The 23,981-nt window shown below is 38.9% G+C and overlaps 1 protein-coding gene across 1 annotated transcript in view; it reads right to left on the reverse strand.

Annotated features, from left to right (window-relative positions):
- The window catches only part of PPFIA2 (PTPRF interacting protein alpha 2), a 216,266-nt gene extending 196,598 nt beyond the window's left edge, over positions 1-19,668 (reverse strand). The window contains exons 1-2 of the mRNA XM_058189560.1: positions 19,441-19,668; positions 8,698-8,948 (exon numbers count right to left, since the gene is read on the reverse strand). Of these exons, the coding sequence (XP_058045543.1) occupies positions 8,698-8,946 (249 nt within the window). The 5' untranslated portion in view covers positions 8,947-8,948; positions 19,441-19,668. The remainder of the gene's footprint in view (positions 1-8,697; positions 8,949-19,440) is intronic.
- Between the last annotated feature and the right edge of the window lie 4,313 nt (positions 19,669-23,981).

Raw genomic sequence — 23,981 nt, forward strand, 5'->3', positions numbered from 1 at the left:
ATCTGCTGACAGGATGGGATGAATTGGTGGGCTTTAGAATAGTATTCAATTCTGGCTTATAACTTGCAGATTTTTTTTAAAAAAAATGATATTATGGTTTACTGTATTTAAATATCAGCATTTATACTTTGTCCAAAATACTTTCTTTCCATTTACCGGTATATGCATTGCACCATATTAAGTTTTTAAAAGATGCTAATATTTCTTTTGGAAGAAAAACATATCCCTGTCTGCTATGAGGCCTGTCAAAATCTTTGTGATAAGAGAACATGAGCATTTTCTCTGTATCTTCTCTTCTCTTTTTAAATGTTTATGTAGCACTTTTTTTTCCTCAGTGCTTGTCAGGAAAATCAGTCTGACCCTACAAATATGGACGATCTGCTAACAAATAGAGAGAAGAAACTATGAAGTAAGCCAGAGACACACAGTACCTCAGATTTATGCAAACCTAATGCTGCTTTAATTGAATTCTTCTGATAAACTGCTAGCATGGATCAAAACAAAAGCAGAAGAAGGGGAGATAAATTAAGTTCTGTGAACTAGTAATAAAAACTAATCCTGGTTAAACATCATTTGTTCATTGTAAGAAAAGATTCTGTGATGGGTTTTAAATATTGCATATTAGTACTATTACTATGGTTTATGAACAACTTGCCTGATTAAAATGCTATCCTAGAACAGTGTTTTTAAGCATTTTGCTCTAAGGACCCTTTCCTTCTTTTTAAAAATTATGGAAGACCTTTTTTGTTATATTTAGCTAAATTTATCATGTAAAAAAATTAAAATTGACACTACATAGAATTAAAAGGTTCACTTATTAATATGTCTAAGCTCATAACTGCCAATCAAGAGACTTAAACAGTGGCTTGAGTAAAATAGCATTTAATCCTAATAAGGCTCAAATGGACAGTCGTTCCAAATACATAAGATGATACATACATGCAAGCAAGGAGCTACAAAACTCATGAGAGAAAGCAAAGTCCTCTTATACCCAAAAAGGTCTTTGAAGTATTCTTGAGGAATGTAAACCCCCAACTCTGGCATCCATGATTTGTATATCTGGGAATATGGTTTGTATATTCCCATAGTAAAAGTCAGTGAATGTAATCTAACTGCAGATTTACATCCCTCTGCATTGTTTATCTTTTCCTCCTTTGTCTTCTAAATTAGCCACTTGGTCCCCTATTTAACAATACAGAGATACGTAGATTGCTCTGCTAGTTTGAGATATGTGACAATTTCTTGTGGGAAACAGAGTGGCATTTTATGGAGGTTTTTAGATCTTAATGCAGGTTAATGCAGGAAGGATGTACTTTTACAGCAGTAAACTTTTAGTGCAAGTGTATGTTCTTCATGAGAAAGGAAATGCAGGTATACAAAGACATCAGTATATATGTTGCAGGAAACAATTCTAGTATTTTAGTATATATGTTCCCTTCAAAATACTTTATTTAAAATAACAACATTTATTTAAAATAACAGTATTAAACCCAAGATATTAACATAAACAAAATATTTTTATGAAAAAAACTAATTTTCAACAAATATAATACTGAAAAGAGTGACAATTCTTAAAATTTCTTGCAAATCTCTTCAATATATGGAAAATAGTTTTTACTTTTTAAATCCCTGAGGGAGTCTCAGTGGGGTGGGTGGCAGGGGTCCTTGGACAACTTTTTAAAGAAACACCATCCTGGAGCATTTGATAGACTTCATGAAAAAAAATGTCAGTCTGGCCAAAAAAAAAAAAACGCTCATTTTTTTTTGAAGATGGAGCATTACTACCTTAGTGCAGCTGGAATCTTCCAAATTATAGTTAGCCCAGTGGATGCAGACAACTCTTCCTGCTGCTACAATATGTTCCCTTGTGGGGGGATGGCAGGGGGTCAGAGTGCTTAAAGTGAAATTCTTGGTCCCATCTGCCTGCCATATTTTCCATGGATCAACTCAGAAGGAGTCATAGGATGTAAAGCCAGCAAATGCCTTCTAGCTTTGAAGTGATACCAGCTCTTTGAGGGTGGGCAGAATATGAGCAGACTTCACTGCACAGGGATATTTGATGTTAGAAGTGGAGCAACCAAACAAAATGATGGGAAGAACAAGCAGTAGATTATTTTGAGACCTCTAAATCATACACTTAGGTAATAATTAAATAAGCTCTTTGCAATATTGTTGTTGATTTAGGAAAAGTACAAGCACAGAGAAAAAATATGGTCGTTACTGAATATACATCTCTGATATATTTTTTTAAAGAACCCTAGCAACCTCCTCCTCAGTCTGCATGTCATTCATGTCATTGAATCAGGAAAACTATCCCCGCTCTATAGTAATGAAGAAAATGTAAGGCTATTGTGAATGTTTTTAATATACCTCTATTAAAATTTGATATTCATCAAATTGCATGTCCTGGGTCAATAGAGCAATGCCATACAAATTTCCTTTGTATGCTATCTCCAAAGTCTGCCAAAAGCTTTTTCTTCCAAAAAGAAAACAGTATTTCTTCCAGTTTAATATTTCTTCCAGCTTAATATCAAAGTACAGACTTTCAGCTAAGTTTGAAACAGCTGAACAAGTTATTACAAAAAACAAAACAAAAAAAACCTACAGCTGCTGTAGCCCTACATGTGCCTTTCCCCACCTTGGAACTACTTAATGGATTTGTGATGTGACACATTATGCTATGAGTTAGAACACAGGAAACAAATGCACTGGAGCAGAACTGGTTAATACAGTGGTTCTCAACCTGTGGGTCGGGACCCCGTTGGGGGTCGAATGACGGTTTGCCAGGGGTCGCCTAAGACCATCGGAAATATGGGGAGTATACTTGCGAGTCGAAGAATCGCGCTCCAATGGTTGACTCCACAAGCCAGCTGCAGGCTCTTCAAATCGCTAGCCGAATTCGGCTTCGGGCGCGATGAATTAAAAAAGAGAAATCTTTGCTTTGATGTCTCCCTCCCAAGCCAGCTGCAATCACTCCCAATCGCTAGCCGAATTCGGCTTCAGGCGCGATGAATTAAAAAAGAGAAATCTTTGCTCTGATGTCTCCCTCCCAAGCCAGTTGCAATCACTCCCAATCGCTAGCCTAATCTGGCTTCAGGCGCAATAAACTTAATAGGGGAGGAGTCTCCGCTTTAATGCCTCCGTCCTCAAGGCAATCGCAAGCAGTTCAGATCGCTAGCCAATACGGCTTCAGGCACGATAAATTCAAAATGAAAATAATTTTACGGTTGGGGTCGCCACATCGTGGAGAATTGTATTAAAGGGGTCGCAGCACTATAAAGGTTGAGAACCAGTGGGTAAATAGTATAGTGAATGTGACAATGGCAAGCAAAATGCTTCTAGAAACTCAAAACAGAGTCCAAAAGCACAAACATAGAATACACTACCTGTATTTAATATCTCAATCATATCACTGTGCTGTGTGCATTTAGCAATCTTAGCACTGATCCACACAACCAGCTTGCCCCAATGTAATTTCTCACAGGCAGGAATACAAAGGTTATTATTATACAAGCACAAGCAGTGATGCCCAGTTAACTGCTTTGCTTCATTTCATTACAAGCAAACATCTCCATTCTAATTGGTTGCTATACACTTTGACACAAATGTTCATCTCTCTGGTTAGGAGTCACTGCTCTCCAGAGCTACTGTTTTTAATAGTTCACCAGTAATATAATGAAGTCCTGGCCTTCCATTCTTTTTAAAAAGGATAATAAACAGTGAAATGGCAGATCTCTCCTTTAAAAAAAACATAAAAACTAAAAGCAAAAAGCAAAAACGAGTGAACTTGAAAACACTTATTTTCCTTTCTAGCCCATTTGACAGCCAAAATTCTTAAACTGTATTCTTTTCATTTCTTACTGGTCTACTGGATAGATGCACCAGATGAGAAATTGCAAGGGCAGAGAGGAAATTCACACAAAACGTATATAGATCTGCTATAGATCCCACTGACTTCACTTGTCAGAAGTCAGCAATGAATGCTGCAAATGGCAATTACGTGTGGGACATTGTGAACATTGTAAGTATGAGTTGGTTGCCAACATTCAAATCACAAACACATGATGCAGGGCTGCTGCTAATGTCAAATGATGGCTAAAGAAGTGGTTGCTAAGTGAAGACTACCTGTATATGGTATACAATAACATTTATATTCAAAAAACCATTACATCAAATTCTGAATAGATATGTACCAGGACTATGTTTTTACATGAGGCAAGAACTATTAATCATGTTTCTTGAAAACTGTGGTTCCAAATAAAACCTATTATACAATTAAGCGACTTTTTATACTCAGTTACTCTATAAAAAATATAACTACTATTTTATATATTATATAAGATTTAAAAAATGAACTAGAAATGAACCTGTATGGATCAAGATCTGCCTTTCCACCTCAAAGTTTAATTTAATTGTTTGCTTAATCCACTATAATATGAACTCTAGTGTATAAATGTATCCATTTGAGTAATTTTTGGTAGACTTCTAAGTCTGATTCTATGGTTTGCTTCAGCTGCTGATTAACAAGCGCATGGATGAATAAACATCTCAAGAACAAATATCTTTCCGGGAAAAGCTAGATACAGCTGCTACTTGATTTCAACTTGTTTTGCTAACCTACTTATTATTGCTCATTGCTATGTTAGGTCACTCCTTCATGATAACAGTATTGTTTTTCATCTAGTTTGCCTCTACTTTCTTCCTATTAATTCTTATATTTTGCCACAACATCACATCTTCATTGTACTTCCAAAGAAGAATTGTACTTCCAAAGAAGAATTCCAAAGAAGAAGAAACATTTTTGGTTTCTGTAGTTATTTGTTTCATATATTTATTTTTTGCAAAATGTCAGTATCATCCATTCCTGAAAACTCTGAGTAGCAAACAATAAAAAACATTGTTAAAAGTCTTCAGAAATATCCACTCACCCACCCTAAAGAGTAATTAAAAATCCCAACAACGTTGAATGGGACAAAGAAAAACAGACTATGTAAGGTTTCTGTCAATGCAACCCAATTTTTAACATGCTTTTCTCTTGGACTAGATGGAAAAGCAAGGTATTAATTGGTCTTCTAAAACCCAAGAGCGAAAAGAGTGAAAAAGCTCCAAAAGCATAGGAGCAGCACCTGAAAATAGCCATTTCTAGGTCCTGTCACGTGACATTCTCAAAGAGATTCGACCTGGATAGAATTAGCCTTGAGAAGAAAAAAACCAAATATGGAGCCATGTGAGGCTTCAAAGAAAATTATCTGTGCCTTTAATTGCAATCTAGAAGCCAACTGGCAACCAATGCAGTCAGTGGGGGGCTGCTGCCAGTTGTAATAATCGTTCGCCCAGCACCAAAAATGTGAGCATATGCGGCCTTCCACGCATGCGTGCAGCTTTGAAAACACAGCGATATAGGACGGAATAGAGCCAGGGCAGAAGGAGCAGGCCCACCCACGGGTTGCAACTACCAGTTTACTCGAACCAGTCTGAACCAGCAGCAACTCACCTCTGAATGCAGTGCCCAAAGCAATGGATGGGTTCATCCGAATATAACAAGAAACTGTCATTATTGCTTGAACTACCACACTTTGTACTAACTGTTGCTTCATAATGCTTTTTCAGAGTAGCCCAATATACAGCATATTATGGTACTCCAGGCAGCAAGTTCTGACTGCATCAACAAGGCTACCTGCTCTTATGTAGTCTTCAGTAATAGCACCACTTTATTGTTTATAGGGCCTGACCTAAGAGAGTTCTGGCCCTATTCTTAAGTGATTCTATGACTGAACCAAGTAGGCAGCCAGTTTGCTGTAGTTTAAGACATCAGGCTAGTAACTGGGAGACCATGAGTTCTAGATCTGCCATAGGCACAAAGCCAACTGGGTAACCTTGGGCCAGTCACTCTTTCTCAGCCTTATGAAGGAAGCAATGGCCAACTACTTCTGAAATCTTATCAAGAAAACTACAGGGACTTGCCTGGGCAATTGCCAGTAGTGCAATCAATGGTGATTCAAAGGCACAAACAAATGATTGAACCTAAAGTATTCTCTCAAAGTACCACCTAGCATTCATGGTGCCAGTTTAAATCAATCACTTGGAAACAGCTCTATAATTTATCTCATAGCAACTACCAAGGCCACCACTAACTCTCTCAAGGTCCAAGCAATCCTGTTAACAGCTGCACTTAACCAACAACAGTAGTAAGAAAATAACGCAAGCAGTGGTGAAATCTGAACCGGCTTACTGCCAATTTGCTGGCTGCGCATGCGTGCTGCACGCCAAATATGTGCTCTGTGTACACATGCGCAGTGCGCACCATGCACCAAATGTGAGGTGCGCACGTGCAGTGCATACCAAAGGAGGCATAGGGTAAATAGATCAGCACGCGCAGGGTTTGTGATCAGCTCTGGTGCATGAACTTTTTTTTTTACTTTTAAAAGCATTTTTTTACAACCTATTTGGCCAAATGTATACATGTCAGGTGATCAATGAACAGAGCTAAAATAGGGCTACCCATCTAGTATCATCCAGATGTTAGTAGCTTTCCTACTGAGCAGCTGAGTACTGAGTACCTATTGAGATTACATACATAAGATACTGAATAGTGCTATACGAACATGAAACAATATTATTTCCTATATACAATATATTCTCTTTTTGCTGTTTTTTTTAAAAATAAATACACAGAATATTTTGGGAGGAGGGGCAGAAAACCTTGCACAAACTTATTAAAGATAACATAACTTACAGCCACGCTGTATCTATCTGCCAGTTTCCCAGCTTTTACCCCAAATATTCGATCCTGTAGAACTTCTTTCATTAGGTATCTAACAGAATCTCAGTGACAAGACAATTTTCTCTAGCTTTCTTCACAGTATTCTTAATTATTTTTCCTTCATACCAACTATCTATAAATGGAAGACTGTTTTTACTTTTAAAGGTGCAGGATTAAATTAGTAAGATTTTTTTCACACTTAGGGGAAAATTGAAAATGCTATCAAACATCACGCAATCACCTTAATATTTACAGGAACACTTATCTTATTATTTTGTTATGACTTTTTAAGGCTGCTGAATAGAGCATAAGAAAAATTCTAATCTGCACATGCCAAGAAATCTGCTTCTGTTTTGAAATAAATTGAAATTGAATGACAAAAGCTATAAAGAGTCACTTGGTTGAGTTGGATAGCCATAGAAATTGAATAAATCAATCAATGAGGAAGGATGTGACCATTTTACAATACTGTAACATACATCATCACATTTTCAAGTCATTCTTCCTAAGAAAATGCAGTGCAAAAAATTATCTCTACAAATATGACTATTTGGGCTCAAAGAAATTTTATTGAAATATCTCTGCTTCCAAGTATTATTATACTACCATTTTAATTACACCTTGCCAACTTGGTGTTCTCTGACACAGAGGGGGCAAGTGGGAAAGTGATTGAAACTGGCAAAATTTATACTCCTTGAAGCTGACATGGATTAGTGTTGATTTAGGCCAGGGGTCTCCAAACGTGGCAACTTTAAAACTTGTGGACTTCAACTTCAGTCAGCTTTGCTGGCTGAGGAATTCTGGGAGTTGAAGTCCACAAGTGTTAAAGTTGCCAAGCTTGGAGACCCAATTTAGGCAATAAAATACTGGAGTAAAACTGGTACATCTGATGATGAATTAAAAAGTGTTTCTGACATAGTCTGGGGATAATATCAGGACAACACTGTGGAACCAAGAAAAAGACTAACATTGCCAAGGCATGACTGTGATAAAATGCACATACAAACAAGGTCATCACACACAGGGCCAGTCCTACTGCAGTAGTAAAAATGCAACATTTATCTCAGGCAGTTGTTTCTGAGAGATGGCTGCAAGTTGGTGAAGAAGAAAGTTGTGTAACATGCCTTGCCTGCAGCTTTCTCATGTGGTCATAGTGCTGCTGTTCCATTTTCTGTAATAAATGCAGATTCAGCTATCAGTCCAGTCAGATTATATGTGGTATGGCACTTGAGCCATCATCTTGTTGATTGCAAAATATAGATCAGACTGTTCATATACACCGTAGTTTGTAAAGCATGACATAATGGCTCTAACTCCTTCTGGTGTTTCCTTCAAAATTGTGCTAATAAGGTGCCCTTCTGTGGTCAATCAAACTTTATACTTTTTGCTTTACCATCCTGTCCCTTGTAAATGCATATTAATTTATTGGATGGATTTATGCACCATCCATCACTCTAAGTGTAACTAAGTGATTAACAAAACTAAAAATGGGAAAGAAGGATCTTTCTGGAATGTATTAGGGACGATTCAGTGAAATCCAAGTTATGCTGAAATGTCTTAGCAAACAAAAAAACAAGGGGTGGGAGGGTGCAGTTGGTTTTAAAGTGAACCTAATAATCCTGGAGGTGACGAAAAATCCAAATTTCAGCTTAATCTCACCCATCAGGCCATCTTCTTATTAAAATGAATAAGAGTATTCAATTGGAGTATGCAAAACATAGCGGATGCACAACATACTTTAGTATGAATGAGGCATCTCTCTTTGAATCATTAAGGCAGCCTCCTCTTTTGCAAACAGGATTAGATATTTATGGCGCTGTACTTCTAATTGTTAAGAAATCTGTATGTGTGTGTATCTGTGTGCACATACATAAGATTAAAGGAAGAGGAAATAATGTTTATAAATTAAGGTTACAGAGAATGAATATGCATACCTGGGGCAGTGCAGAATTCAGTTGTCGTTGCAGAGAATCTCTGTCGTAAATTACATCTTGAAGTCGTTGCTGTGCCAGAGATAAACTTTCTTGGGTCTCCCGAAGAGTGTCTAGAAGACGATCTCTTTCATCCAGCATATTCACCATTAGCTGTTCAAAATGAGAATCAGAGTCCGATCCACTGCTCTGGGACCCCCTTTGACTCATTGGGGTGTCCTCGTTTATCGTAGGCATCACTTCGCACATCATTTCTTAAAATAAAGAGAGGGAGGAAAGAAAAAAACTTTCAGTAAAAGGCAGCCAAATGATTTTTATTTATGACAGAGAGAAGGCGAAAGAGAGAAAAGGAGAAAGAGGTCAGGGAGCCAACGAGGGAGGGAGCGAGCAAGGGGGAGGGAGATTGGTCCCATATTATTCAGTTGCCTCATACTATTTTGTTTTTGACTATTAGGCCAAAAGCTGCCCAGCAGCTATTTTAAAAATCTATTATAATGCTATGATAGCTCTATGCCTCTCTCCCTCTCTCTCTTTCTCTCTCTCTCTCCCTCCCTCTCTCTCTCTCTCAGGGCAGTTCAATGCTTAAGTCTCAACTAGCACAGAATACAGTGTATTTTGAAAACATGGCAGACTTTGTTTGTTTACTTAAAGTTGGCTATTGTTTAAATGATCTTCCTTTACTTATTACTTTGTATATATTTTGTGCTATTGTGAACAACTCTGCTTAGGACCTTTATACAAAAGAATCAACTTTCAGCTAAAAAAAATCAAGCTTCCCTTCAGGGCAGTTTGCCTAGGATAGAGGATAACCCTTCAACTAGGAGAGATTTCCCAAGAAGGCTAATTTATTTAATTTAATTTAATTATTTGTTAAATTTATTTGCCACCTAACTCATGGGACTATTCTAAGTGGCTTCCAATATAAAAAGGAAGCAAAATGAAAGGAATGTAAACAGAAGAGAAGTAAAATAATAGAACCATAAAATAAACAATGTAAGGAACACTATGAGAATACACCAATAGGATAACCAAAAATCTGTTAATTGCCTAGATTCTTCTTAATAAGCATTGATGATTAATATCATAGATATTCTATATTAGCTATGCAGATTAACTAAATGAAAATAAACAATCACTCTATTTAATCTTAGCTATCATTATTAAAATAGTTAACGTATGTAAATATGAGTGGGACTCACAAAAGCTAAACCAATTATACAATCAACAAGAAGCAAAATATCTGTCCCTCTCTGTAAACAGCCATGTCAAGAATAACTGGAGTTCTTCAAACCATAATTTTTGGTTTGAAATATTGTACATTCTTTGCTGGATGGATTCTCAAACTGTGGATCATGATCCTTTATGAGTTGCAAAGAATTGGAGGAGGTAAACACCCAAAGCAGAATTACTGTCAGAATCTATTCCTAATCTGCCTAGACAAGCTGGCAGCTGGGTCTTCCAAACAAAACACAGAAGAACTCTGATAGGACTTCAGTTTTATGCACAGAGAATCTGTTAAGAACTGAATCTGACAAGGGGAAAGCCCAACAGTTGCCAAGCTGGAGACAACCATACAATAACATAGACATGCCTAATTACCAAAGGCCATCAAACCTTCAGGTAACTTAGAAATAGGGTAATGCTCACTATTTAAACTCTATGCATTTAAACTTTATTTTATACAGAAATGCATAAACAAATAATTCCCTCAACACTGTCAAACTATTTACTAAATCTGCACTACTATTAATCTTCTCATCGGTCCCATCACCCATCTCCTTCCACTTATGACTGTATGACTGTAACTTTGTTGCTTGTATCCTTACGATTTATATTGATATTGATTGTTTCCTGATTGCTTATTTGTACCCTATGATTATCATTAAGTGTTGTACCTTATGATTCTTGATGCATAGGCACCAAGACAAATTCCTTGTGTGTCCAATCATACTTGGCCAATAAAAAAAAAATCTAAATTCTAAAAAATTCTAAAATCGTCCACTTCTTTCCATTTCAGAGAACAAACCATAAATCTGTATAAGGCTACAGTTTTCCCTAGAATACAGTGTCTAATCTAATGAAGTTGTGGCCGAGGATTCCCTATATTTGAATTAGGGTTTAAATGTCTGGAGAAGTGAGATATACTGCCAAGCTCCGCTGTGAAGCTTGGCAAAATTGATATCAAAACTCATTCAAAGAATAGCTTGAACAAGTTCTGAAACGGGGTTTGATTCATATTATAAGTTGCTTGGCTTTCAGATTCTTACCAATGTTTATGGTCCCTTGTACTCAAAGTGAATGGAACCTTGGATGAATGCTTTAAAAAGGGATATAAATCCTTAAAAGATGCACCAACTGAACAGAAACCAACAATTCAATTAGAAAGAATAAGAAAGTAAATGCAAATTATATATCTGCATTTTAGTAGGAAGAATTTAATGGGCCGATTTTGGAGAATAAATGTGTCTAGCTATTAAGAAACATAAAATATACTTCTTAGGTTTTAAAGGTGAAATTAACCCATCAGAAAATATTTTTTAATGCTTACTATAGCCCCTCAAAACATAAAAAAGGATGGAGATTAGATTTGCTGGCATATTTTAAAAAATGTGAAGTTCACATGATTTGGCCTTATCCAATTATAGTTTTGGTTTGGTTTCAAATTATTATATACATCAATAATAATGTATATAATAATAATAATGTTAAGTTTCTCAATGTGATGCTGAACTGTATTTTTAAAACATGAAATTTACCATCTAATGAAGAGCTTTAGTCTACCAATCTTGGAGCACAATAAAGAGGATAATTTTATAAAATGAAATTAAAATGAAAATGAAAAGTTCTAAAAATGAAAAGATGACACATGTTTTTAGGTGTAGTTTTAACAGCAAACTTAAAAATTGACTTAACTGCATTTAGTTCTAAAGGTTTTTTCCTCTTAATTATTATTTTATTTTATCACATTTAGTTTAATTCACTATATTATGCCTACATACTAACTGTCTAATAATGAATTTTTTTGTGATAATGTAGTTTTTAAAATTAATTTCACTATTTTAAAATAAGGACAACCATGAAAATTTTGTTAAAAATCTGCAAACTTCAAAATTCTAAAAATGTGCTGATTTTTTTTTCTTTAGTAAACTCATTTTTACTGTAATATTATATTATCCAGATTTAACCTTGGTATGCTTATTTTGCCTGAGGACAGAAACAGATTTAGCTTTACAGCTGGTATTTTCAAAAATAGAGAACTAACAACCATTTCCTTAGTTTTTCATACAAGCTCTGCACCAAATAAAGTTTATGAAGCAATATAGATGCAACTTAGACATTTTTTTCTTTTTTTGCTTCCCATATCACCACCAGTGCAATCATTTGGTACAATACAAAGTTTTTGAAAACTCAAAAACACATACAGGTACAGGTCATTTAGTTAGGGACTGTTTGAGGTTACAACTTATGTCTGTTTTTCACATGACCATTGCAGCATTATGATCAAAAGTGATGATGTGATCAAAGTTCAGACACTTGGCAATTAACTTATATTTATGATGATTGCAGAGTCCCAGGGTCATGTGATCATCTTTTGCGACCTTTTGACAAGCAAAGTCAATGGGAAAGCCATATTCACTTAACAACCATCTTACTAACTTAACAAATGTAGTGTTTCATTTAACAACTGTGACAAGTAAGATTGTAAAATGGTGCAATATTCACTTAACTGTCCCACTTAGCACCAAAAATGTTGGGCTCAATTGTGGTAGTAAGTCAAAGACTATCTGCAAATGTGTGTGTGTGTGTGTGTGTGTGTGTGTGTGTGTGTGTGTGTGTAATTTGGTATATCATTTTATAGACTTGAGTTGACTTAGTAAAGTTATTACCTTAATTGATTTTTTTTATTGATGGCTACTTTTACCTTTACAAATGGAAAAGCTGATGGTTAATTTTAATTATTTATTTATTGTTACTACACACAATCACTCACATACACATTCCTTCCAAAGCATTTTCCCAGGGCATTTTATTCATTATTTTGAAGACATGTTTAAAAATGAACTAAGTCAGAAATATGATATTTCTCATAACAGTCAAGAAGGTCAAAGACATTTTTAAAATCCATTGGTACCCTGGAATTTTTTTTAAAATTGCTATATATTATAATGATTAATTTTGTTATATGGCCAATGAGAAATGGATTTTTATAAGGCATTCATATCTTAACAAAGCCTATCTCAATATAGTAAATAAAGATTTTATAAAAGATAATTTGATATGTATCAAGACAAAGACACCCTTTTGGGGTATTTTAATCTGTTTTACAATGAGTGGATCAACTTTTAGAAATATAGACAAGCAAAAGAATATTTATTTATCTGACCTGTACTTCTTTTCTTCTATGAGTTAAGGCAGGGGTGTCAAACACAATTTCATTGAGGGCCACACCAGGGTTGTGTTTGACCTTGGGGGTCCAGGGTGGGCGTGGCCAGCTCAACATCACTCCTGTCAGGGGTGCCTGTGATGGCCTGAGTGCTCTGCCAGCAAAAATGGAGCTCCATTTTTGCTGGCAGAGGGTTGCAGGAGTCCAAGCTCTGTTTTCGCTGGTAGAGGCACTGCAGGCCGGTCCCTCGCTATTTCCTGGGCAGCCCCGCAGGCCAGATCTAAGCACCCCGCGGGCTGAATCTGGCCCACAGGCCTTGAGTTTAACACTCCTGCATTAAGGTCTCCATGATCACAAGTTATTTGTCAACACTTTCTGTGAAAATCATGAAAACCTATACTCTCTCTCAACATCTCCCAGATATTTCCTATGTATGCCTAAAACGTTACATGTATGTCTTAAAATCAAGCTGGAGTAACCTAATGCAGACATACAGAAACACAAAGGTCACAAAACATCCTATTCGAATGACCCACACTGGAACATTGAAGATGCACATGTCCTGCCCTCACTTCGGGTGAATGCAGCAAGCAGTAGTTTTTTTGTGTGTAATAAATTTTACAGCCACTACTGCAAAAATGTGATTCATGAATAGAGATCACTCAGTTCTAGAGACCTGACTGTAATATGATTCCTCCCCAGCAATAACCTCTTATTAAAATGTGATTGCTGGATACAAAATTTCCTTTTTATGAGATTAGCACACTAACATTTTTTATGAGATAACTGATTAGTACACTATCTTTAAAAATTACAAGCCTGAAGGATGTGGCTTTTAAAAACAGCTTTGTCCAGAGCTAATGGAGCACAGCACTCTGCAGTTCCCAATATAAAATCAGTTTAATCCTATCACTTGTTTTTTTTAAATACAAAAATATTTAATACAAAAGCCACCACCTCCAAGTGGTTTGACAAGTATTTTATGTTCAAAAATTAAATTACAAAATAATCATGAAATTAAGTCTGACAAAAGGAATAAGACAGTTTGAACATTTGCAAGACCACACCAATGAATTAGCTATAAGAATTCAGGGCTTTTCATATTAATTTGAGTGTCTAATTCTACTTTACAGAAATCTTCACTGAAGGAAGATCTCATGTAAATGATGTTTCATTCACAATGTTCAACCTTCACAAAAGAGATATCAGTAGAGATCAGAAGATTGAGGGTAATTTGGAGATTTGAATGAATGAATGAAGGTTGTGTTTTTTGTTTTCATGGGAAAACGAATTGTGAGAGAAAAGAAGAAAACCATCAAATGATTCTTCTTCACAGCCATTATTAGCTATTTTGGTCTAGTGGTTAAGCACCAGGCTAGAAGCCAGGAAACTGTGAGTTCTAGTCCTGCCTTAGATATGAAAGCTGGCTAGGTGATTTTGGGTCAGTCACTCTCTCAGTCCACCCCACCACACAAGATCATGTTGGTGGTATTCAATATATCTTGCACCCCGAGTTACTAAAAGTACTAATAAAACTGGGATATAAATAAATAATGTAAATTTCTTCCAAGCTTAAATTATCAGAAAAGTATGTTTATATAAATTGTCTTGGCCCATGTCTGATGCTTAATGTGTCTCAGCAGCAATGTAAGCTAATAATGCTCTCCTGAGAAAATTAATGCACAGAGTTTTAAGGCAGTGATTGGTGCATTTCCAAGCTATTTTTTCCCATCCCACTCAGCAACACCTGACTCAACCCCACCCCCCAAAGAACCCAACATCCTCACCAATAACTTTCCATAACATGTGGTGGAGGGGACCCCACATAAGTGCCTGAATTAGGGTTTAACCATCATTCAATGGTTGCCTGAAAGAAGACAAGTCTTTCTATTTTATGTTAGGTCACTACAGAATTCCACTGTCAGTACTAAAAATATACCCCAGCTACCAATTAATATGGTAGAATTGGCTGGAATGGGAGTCAGCTCATAGAGACATTGACACAACTTCCTGACCATTATGTGCCCCTCCCAAATCTCATTAACCTGTCAGGTGGCTAGTTTTTTTCCCCTCTGATAAGGGAATAGGTTTGTTTTTTTTGGAAGACTGGTATTTCCATGTCAAGATTTTTTTTTTTAAAAAAATCCTGTCTTACAGTTCATAGGAGAATGTTGGATGAACCAGGATATGATTTCCACCCCAACTGATAGGTCAGTTTTATTCATTTTAGTTTGATATGGAAGTAGCTGACATTCTTAAGACCAGCATTTCCATGAGCAACAGTAAATAAATCAATAAACCCAGCTGACAGCTCATTAAGGCATAAGAAGAATGCCAAGGCCAGTGGTGTGCTGTGAGCTCCATACTGATTGACAGATCAGTTTTATTTATTTATATGTTGACACAGGAATTATTAATATTATAGAAAACCAGCATTAGTGTGTCCAGGAGAGGTAGTCTTCAACTTATGATTACAACTGGGACCAGAATTTCAGTCACAAATTAGGGTAGTCTGACTGGGTCTGATTTTATGACCATTTTGACGATGGTCATAAAGCAAGTCACCACGTTTATTAAGCAAACCACATGATCATTATGCAAATCTGGTGGAAACCAGCAAAAAAGCCACATATTATAATCACATGACTGCAGGATGCTGCATTTGGTTGTAAAAATGAGCTGGTTGTCAAGTGTCTGATTTAAACCACATAACCACAGGAGTGGTGTGATAGTTTGTGATGGTTGTAAGTGCAAATACAGATCATAAGGCTGTCCTAACTGGACCATTGTTAAATGAAGTTGTGAGCACACAAATATATATTACATCTTGAGAGACACTGGAGGGTTTGGGATAGAATAAAAATGATTTCATAGAGACACCAATAGCACTCTCTCCCGCTTGGCCCTGAATTTCTCGCATCTGTCAGATATTGTTTTGTTTTTTTATAAGGGTGGGGTGGGGGGGTTGCAAAGGAGAAGTAGCAACATGGAGTCTCCCAAAAAGGGAATGCCTATTTTTTTGCAGTCCAGGTGAAAAGTCCTGCACTTTGAATTTCTTCCGTTTCTTGAATAAAATGTCCAACATAATGAAGCTCTGTTATCCATGTGGTCCAATCACATACTCCAGTAGGCACTGAAAGGATAATACGTCTCTCAGCCTAGCAATCCTGGATTTTCTTTAAAGTGGAAATGCCAAGGATTGAGCGTAATACTTTCTTTCCACAAACATATCTTCTGTTCATCAAGAATAGTTACCAAATATCTGTTGTATCAAAATACAGCTTGATAAAGATTATAAAAATCTAACTTTATAAACAACTCTAGTTCACTGTGAAAATTATTTTTAGCCCAGAGCTTAAGCAGTAACATTAATTTGTTGTAGCAAACTTTTAAGTGACTTGTTTTGGAATGGCAAAGATCTAAATAAACACAGAACAACTTGTGTTGTCAATGGTTACTCTAAGAAACCAAATGAACAGTATGCGTTCTGTCTTTTTACAGCATTATTTATTTATTTAATTAATTGCTATAACTGCCTAGCTCTGGGAAGCTTATCATTCTAAAAATATGAAAGCAATTAAAACATTTAAAACAATTTTAAAAATCCAAAATATATACAGCAACCGAGATAATTAACCAATTAACAGTAAGCCAAGAAATGGCACTCTTAATACTTGGGTACACAGCCTAGGCTTTGAAGTCTTACGAAATGTTGTCCATTCTAATCTTCAAAGAGAGAATGTCCACATAGTATCAGTAGATCAAACAGGATTGATAGAGACTTTTAGAAAAGGGCGGTTCCTTAGGTAATCTGGTCCTAAGCCATGTATCAGCATGAAAATCAGCACCTTGAATTGCACCGGGAACCAAATCGATGGCTAATGCAATTAACATTGATAATAGTTATGTTACAATTGCCGTATATCTGGTACCATTTACTACCTAAGCAGGTATATTCTGCAGCAGTTGAAGTTTCCAAATTTATTTATAAAATTTATATTGCCAACTATTCACATATGGCAACTCAAGGCGGCATATAGGAATATAAAAACATATATTAAAAACTAAAAGAAAATAAATAATAAATTAATAAAATAATAGCCTCCCACCCACCCAGCCTGGAGACAACATATCATACAAGCCATTTAATGAACCCCATCCCACTCTGGGTTCCTCAGGCCCGCTGGCAGAACCAGATCTTTAGAGCGTTCCGGAAGAGTGTTGGAGTGGGGGACGTTCTAATCTCTGGGGAATGATGTTCCAGAGAGAGGGAGCCATCACAGAGAACTCTAGCTCAGGTCATCTTTGCTCCTTGTCTTCTTTTCTATGCATCTCTTAGCCTATTGTATTTCTATTTCTATTCTATTCCTCTTGCTTGTGCAGTATTGTCCTTTTGGTAAACTGCCAACAGTCTCATTAGATTGCAGTGGGATGCAAATTTAACAAATAAATAATTATTCCAAAACCGTCTGATCCCACTGACTTTGAAAAAAAATTCTAAATGCACATCACCATGAACTGGACATTTTACTAAATCTAAATCAACTTGTATTCAGTTTGAGCCTGGAAAGGAAGAGAGAAAAACCTTAGCTAACCTCTACAGGTAGTTCTCAACTTATGACCACAATTGAGCCCAACATGTTAAGTGAGACATTTGTTAAGTGAGTTTTGCCCCATTTTACAACCTTTCTTGGCACAGTTGTTAAGTAAATCACTACAGTTGATAAGTTTAGTTACATGGTTGGCAAGTGAATCCAGCATCTCCATTGACTTTGCTTGTCAAGAGTGCAAAAGGGGATCACATGACCTTAAGACACAGCAACGATCATGAGTCAATTGCCAAGCATCTAAACTTTGATGTCATGATCATTGGGATGCTACAAAGATTGTAAGTGTGAAAAACAGTCGTAAGTCACTTTTTCAGTGCCATTGTAACTTTGAATGGTCACTAAATGAAGGGTTGTAAGTCGAGGACTATCTGTATAGTACTTCTTATGTTTTGATTCCAACCATCAATTCTCTTGAAATCTTGATATTAGACATTTCAAGTCAAACTTCCAAGTAATATTAGTTCATACACACACACACACATATACTGAGGGGACGTGGTGGTTCAGGGGCTAAGACGCTGAGCTTGTTGATTGAAAGGTCCGCAGTTCAGTGGTTTGAATCCCTAGTGCCACATAATGGGGTGAGCTTCCGTTACTTATCCCAGCTTCTGCCAACCTAGCAGTTCGAAAGCACGTAAAAAATGCAAGTAGAAAAATAGAGACCACCTTTGGTGGGAAGGTAACAGCATTCCAGGCACCTTTGGCATTTAGTCATGCTGGCCACATGATCACAGAGACATCTTTGGACAGTGCTGGCTCTTCGGCTTTGAAATGGAAATGAGCACCATCCCCTAGAGTCAGGAACGATTAGCACATATGTGCGAGGGGAACCTTTACATACATACATACATACATACATATATATATATACATACACACACACACACACACACACACACACAGAGTATTTGTAGATGTGTACATAATTACTACTAATAGTGGATTTTCCTTTTATTCCTCAAATCTATAAAGTGTTTACTTCTATATTCCTAGGAAAGAAAACTTAATTACACACCTTGGCAACATCATTGTCATCACCACCCCTTTTATGGCCTGATCTGTGCCAGTTGTGACATCAGCTGTTAGACCCATCCCATCCTATCCCACCTTCTTGTACTTCATTCCAGCCACGCCTATTTAAAACCACTAAGCATCTCCTTGGCTGATGCCCCTGAAGCTACCAGTCCATCTTTTACAAAGGCACCCCCCCCTCCCCGAGTTGGAGATGCTGGCGGCTGCACCTCATTTCACCCAGAGCGATACCACTGTAAGGAGAATCTGTGCCATTGTCTGACTCGCACTGCATGCATATTCCTCCTCCTAGTTAACTCCTTCCGTTCCACGAGCTTCCAGTTGAGCTGTGAGATCACCTTTAAATATATATATATATATATAAAGGGGGGGAGTATGGTGCCTGGGGTGGGGGGAAGCGGTTTCACTCTCTTCTCATTCCCAAATTAGGAGCAGCAACTCTTCGTATAACGAGCTGAGTCTTCCTCCTGGCATTTGCCTCCTTCAGCATCCAGAAACCCAACCCATCACCCAAAGAAGGGGAAAAACCCTAACTAACTTGGTTTATCAGATATCACACATAGCATAAGCCCGTTCTCAACCTCCAACCCACCCACCCAAAGAACCTGAGCAAGATCTTCCTCCCGCAAAATAATCCTCGCCCAAACGGCGACGTTTGCATTTGCCCACCGGCTTTTCCCCCGCGGAGGGCTTTGCTGCCGGCAGGGCAGGTTGCAATACCTAATGCTCGTCCTTCTTCCCGGGTCTTCAGGGAATCGGGGCCAACGGCCACTTCGGTCTCTCCCTCTTTGCCTCTGATGGGCGCTCATTCACCCGCAGCCGGGCGCCGTTCAACTCGCCTCCCTCGCAAGGCTACTGCAGACGCCGCCACTCCTGCTCCGAGAAGACGCCGGAAGCCCACCCAGCCCCCTTCGGCCGGCAGCAGGAGCAGTTTGGCGGCACCTCAGCATTTTCTCCTGTCACTTGGTTGGCAGCAGCAAAGGGGAAACGTCCATGAGAAAAAAATGGCATATTACAATTTTTGCTTTGGAAAGCAGAGCTCGGTTGAGACCATTGTTAGGAGGACCAGAGGGGGGGAAAGCGATTCTTAAAGCTCCAGCAGCCCTTTTTCTTGGCTGGGATGGAAAGAAAGGGAGGGGCGCCTAAGCCACGGGGAAAGAATAAGAGGGTTGCTTTTCTTGGAATACAACTTTGCGGAAGGGGCTCGTTCTTTTGCACGTCTTGCTAAGGGAATCCAAGCCGATTAAAAAATAGTAATAATTTGAACTGTTTAATAATTTAACGATGAATCTGAGCCAGTTTTAAAAATGTGATTGATGGTTGTTTGAAAAGAAGATGAAGCTATTCTACACGCTCACGCAGCCTAATTTTATGCAGGCGTGCTGAGCAATAACCCTCATTTGGCCCTTATTTTCACATTACTCCTTCTGTTCAGCAGCTGCCCTGCTGCCCTGCACACAGCTGCTCAGAAGCAGATCCCAACCAAATTCAGCGAGATTTTTTTCCCCTCTCTCGTTTCTGTTAAACATAGGATGGCCGTTGGAATCCCAAGGTAGCTGGAGAAACCGATTTATCAATAAAAGTGCAGAGAAGGGTGGATCGGCAACGCAATCCTGCGCGTGTTGAGAGAAACCCACACGCCGGTTCACGGGAGTTATTCGAAGCGCGAGGACTACCTTGCGGGCGGACTGCGTCATTCCAAAGAGCACCGATTGAGCATCCTCATTGGCCTGAGGCGCCTTTGTCGAGGACGGACCGGTCCTCTTGGGAAATTGTTCCCTTCCCCAAAAGGAATCGCGATCTTTTTTCGCCCAGGTTGCCGTCGAAGGGCAGCAAAGTCAGACTGGAGCGCCTCTTGCTAAAGAGAGAAGCGACGCCCCTCAAAGAGTTGCCTTTTCCCATTTTACCCTAAAGCTGATTTGTCCCCCTTCCCGCGCATTCTCCAATTCTGACCCTACGTGAAGAAACCTTCCCCGGGCGGGGTTTAAGAACAGCAGGCGATCGCCTCGATCTTATCTGAGATTTACTAAAGGAAGGATCCTCCGTCCCCGGAATGATATTCCGCTCCCGGGTGAAAATCACGCCTGCGATTCCTTCACTACCTAACCTCTGAGTGGGAACTTGCTGGGAAGGCGGCAGGTGCGCCGGGCCGGGCCGCGCCCACGCAGCGAACAAGCGCAGTCCTGAGAAGAGAAAATGAGCCTCGAACAGCAGGGAGGCAGGTGTCTTGCTCTCCCTTTCTCAGACCGGGATTTCCCCTAAAGGAAGCCGCAGTGGTTTTCCCCAGCTCCGAAATAAATTCTGAAGTAATCGCGTCGGCTCCTCTCCTGGGTTACGCACGTGAACAGTTCCCCAGATGCTGTTGATGCTGCCACGTTTCGCACAGCTCTCCCAGCCTTAATTCTTTCCCGTCCACCTTCTCTGTCCCAAAGGACAAGAGCGCGCGCACTCGGGCTGTTACTAGAGAACAAATGCCCAGCTCAAAAAAGGGCGGCAGCAACTGATCATAATACACTTCCTCTTGTTCTTCCGATGGCAGGAATAGAAGATGCCGGGAAGACGCCCTTATTTTGGATTGCTGGCTGGCGGCTTGAATCATGGAGTAGATTTGGTTCAGTTTCTTGCTGGAAACTCTTTGCTGCTCGCCCACAAGTTATTTGGCACCCTCGAGATAGATTTGACTCCAACTCTTATTAACTGAGGGTGTCCCATAAGTTTGGTCACTGGTCGTGATGGAGAGAAAATATTTTGGCCAAAACTGGATTGGTCACTGGTGTAGTTATTTGAAAGTGGGGGTGGGGGTTGTTTAAAAACATTCCTTTGAAAGTATAGGGTGGAGGTTTGATGCACCATAAAAGCCACTCCATATTGCATTTTTATTTATTAATTTATTATTTATTTATTTTGTCAAACACAACGATATATATTAGTATAAGCATGAATTAACTACACAAATTGAATACAACCAAAGGGAACATTAGGACATGAACGATAGGCATGCTGGTGCTCTTATGCATGTCCCTTACAGACCTCTTAGGAATGGGGTGAGATCAACAGTAGACAGTCTTTGGTTAATGTTTTGGGGATTTTAGGATGAGACCATGGAGTCAGGTAGTGCATTCCAGGCATTAATAATTGCACTGTAAGTTTGCATTATAGTTTGCTGAATCATAATTGTTGAATTTTACCAGAGTTGGGATTCAATTTTTTTTACTAACGGTTCTGTGGGTGTGGCTTGGTGGGCATGGCATGGCTTGGTGGGCATGGCAGGGGAAGGATACTGTAAACTTTCCATTCCCTCCCCACTCCAGGGAAAGGTTACTGCAAAATCCCCATTTCTTCCCGATCAGTTAGGACTCAGGAGGCAGAGAATAGATAGTGGGGTGGGGCCAGTCAGAGGCGGTATTTACCAGTTCTCTGAACTACTCAAAATTTCCGCTACCGGTTCTCCAGAACTGGTCAGAACCTGCTGAATATCACCCCTGAATATGCCCAATTGGCTAGGTTCTTACATCATATTATTATGAATTATCAATCGTATCTTATAGATCCTGTGTTTGAATTTGGAGAACTCCAACTCAAAATCCAAACATTGCAGTTTAGCACAGCCCTATCTGCCAAATGTGTCAAACTTCTGTGGGCCATCAAGCTTTTCTTTAGCTATATTGAGATTACTGGGGAAAGTACTCTCAATCTACCCAATTTCCCAAAACAGAATTGAGTTTATATTTTATAAGTCATTGATGTGTAGATGGATAAATAAAACTGTCCTTTATGGGTTATGTTAGAAAGCTATTGTTTATGTTCTTAGAAACACACACACACACACACAAAAACTGGGGTCATGTTGGGATACAGATTGGGTTAGATAACAAAACCCATGCCTATTTAATCCTTTGGAAAAAATCTGCTGTGAAAATAGATGATAAAGTTTCGTACTGGAAAGTAGCGTAAACCAATTATTATGAAATGAATGTTTGAACTGAATTTGGATTTTCCAGTTCACAACAATACCCATATCTTTAACTAAAGCATGGTTTTAAAAACCAATATGAGCCAGATGCATTGGCCACTTGATAATGCTTATCAAGGCCACAGTAACTAAAGAAGTACAATGTTGAAGACCAAGGCAACTGGAAGACAGAAAGCTAAGGAACACTAATTATCTGGTGTTTCAACCAAATTTAGCGCACATTGGTCCAAAAGAAAATCCCATAAGATTGAAGATTGGTGCTGCTTATATAATTCAATTGTTGTTCGGTTTCTAAGTCGTGACTGGCTCTTTGTGAGCCCATGGACCATAGTACTGCCTCTATCTGCCCCCTGGAATTCCCCCAAATTCATCTTCAGTGCACAATAACACTATCTAACCCTCTCATTCTCTGCCATCCCCTTCTCCTTTTGCCTTTAATCTTTCCCAACATCAGGGTCTTTTCCAATGAGTATATAATTAGATAAATGATATAAAATAAAAGAGTGTCAGGCTTCCATGTTGGATGCTTGTTTTGGAGCTGCATCTCATCACTTTACCATGTCATCACGTCTAAGAAGAATCTTCGGGGGTTTTTAAATAGGTTTTTTAATAAGGGGTTTTTAAGGGGGGGGAGGGGATTGACGGGTAGGGGGAGTGACCCATTGGGGAGGGTATGTCCAGTCCCAGCGCGCGCTCACGACACTATTTTAGCTGGTCCGAAGACAGGGGGGGAGGGGTTTGTTCAGAGCAGAGAATGCTATTCCATCTGTACGGTAAGTGGGAGGGGCAGATATGGCGGAGGCAGGGGGCCGTATCGCTCTTCGGGAGCACGTGTTCGATGTTTAAAAGCGATCACGTGCTCCGGCCCCTCAGTCCTCACTCGTTCCCTGGATGGTCAAGACCCTCAGAGCTTGGGTCTTCGGCTGATGCTTTGCAATGCCCGGTCCGTGGTCAATAAGGCTCCCCTGATTTGTGATCTTATTCAGAGGGAGTCCGCGGACCTTATGGGCATTACGGAGACCTGGCTGGGCACAGAAGGGGGTGTACCCCTGGTTGAACTGTGCCCTCCGGGTTTCTGTGCATTCCATCAGCCGAGGGCCCAAGGTAGGGGTGGGGGGGTGGCGGTTGTGATTAAAGAAAGTCTGGAGCCGAGGGAGTCCACTGTTCCTCAGATAGCTGGCTGTGAATCCCTCCTTGTGAAGTGGGGCCACCGCAATCAGATGGGGCTGTTGATCACGTACCTGGCTCCTTGCTGCGTGACTACAGCCCTACCTGAACTACTAGAGGT

The sequence above is a fragment of the Ahaetulla prasina genome, chromosome 7 (genome assembly GCF_028640845.1).
Source record: "Ahaetulla prasina isolate Xishuangbanna chromosome 7, ASM2864084v1, whole genome shotgun sequence".
NCBI lineage: Eukaryota > Metazoa > Chordata > Lepidosauria > Squamata > Colubridae > Ahaetulla > Ahaetulla prasina.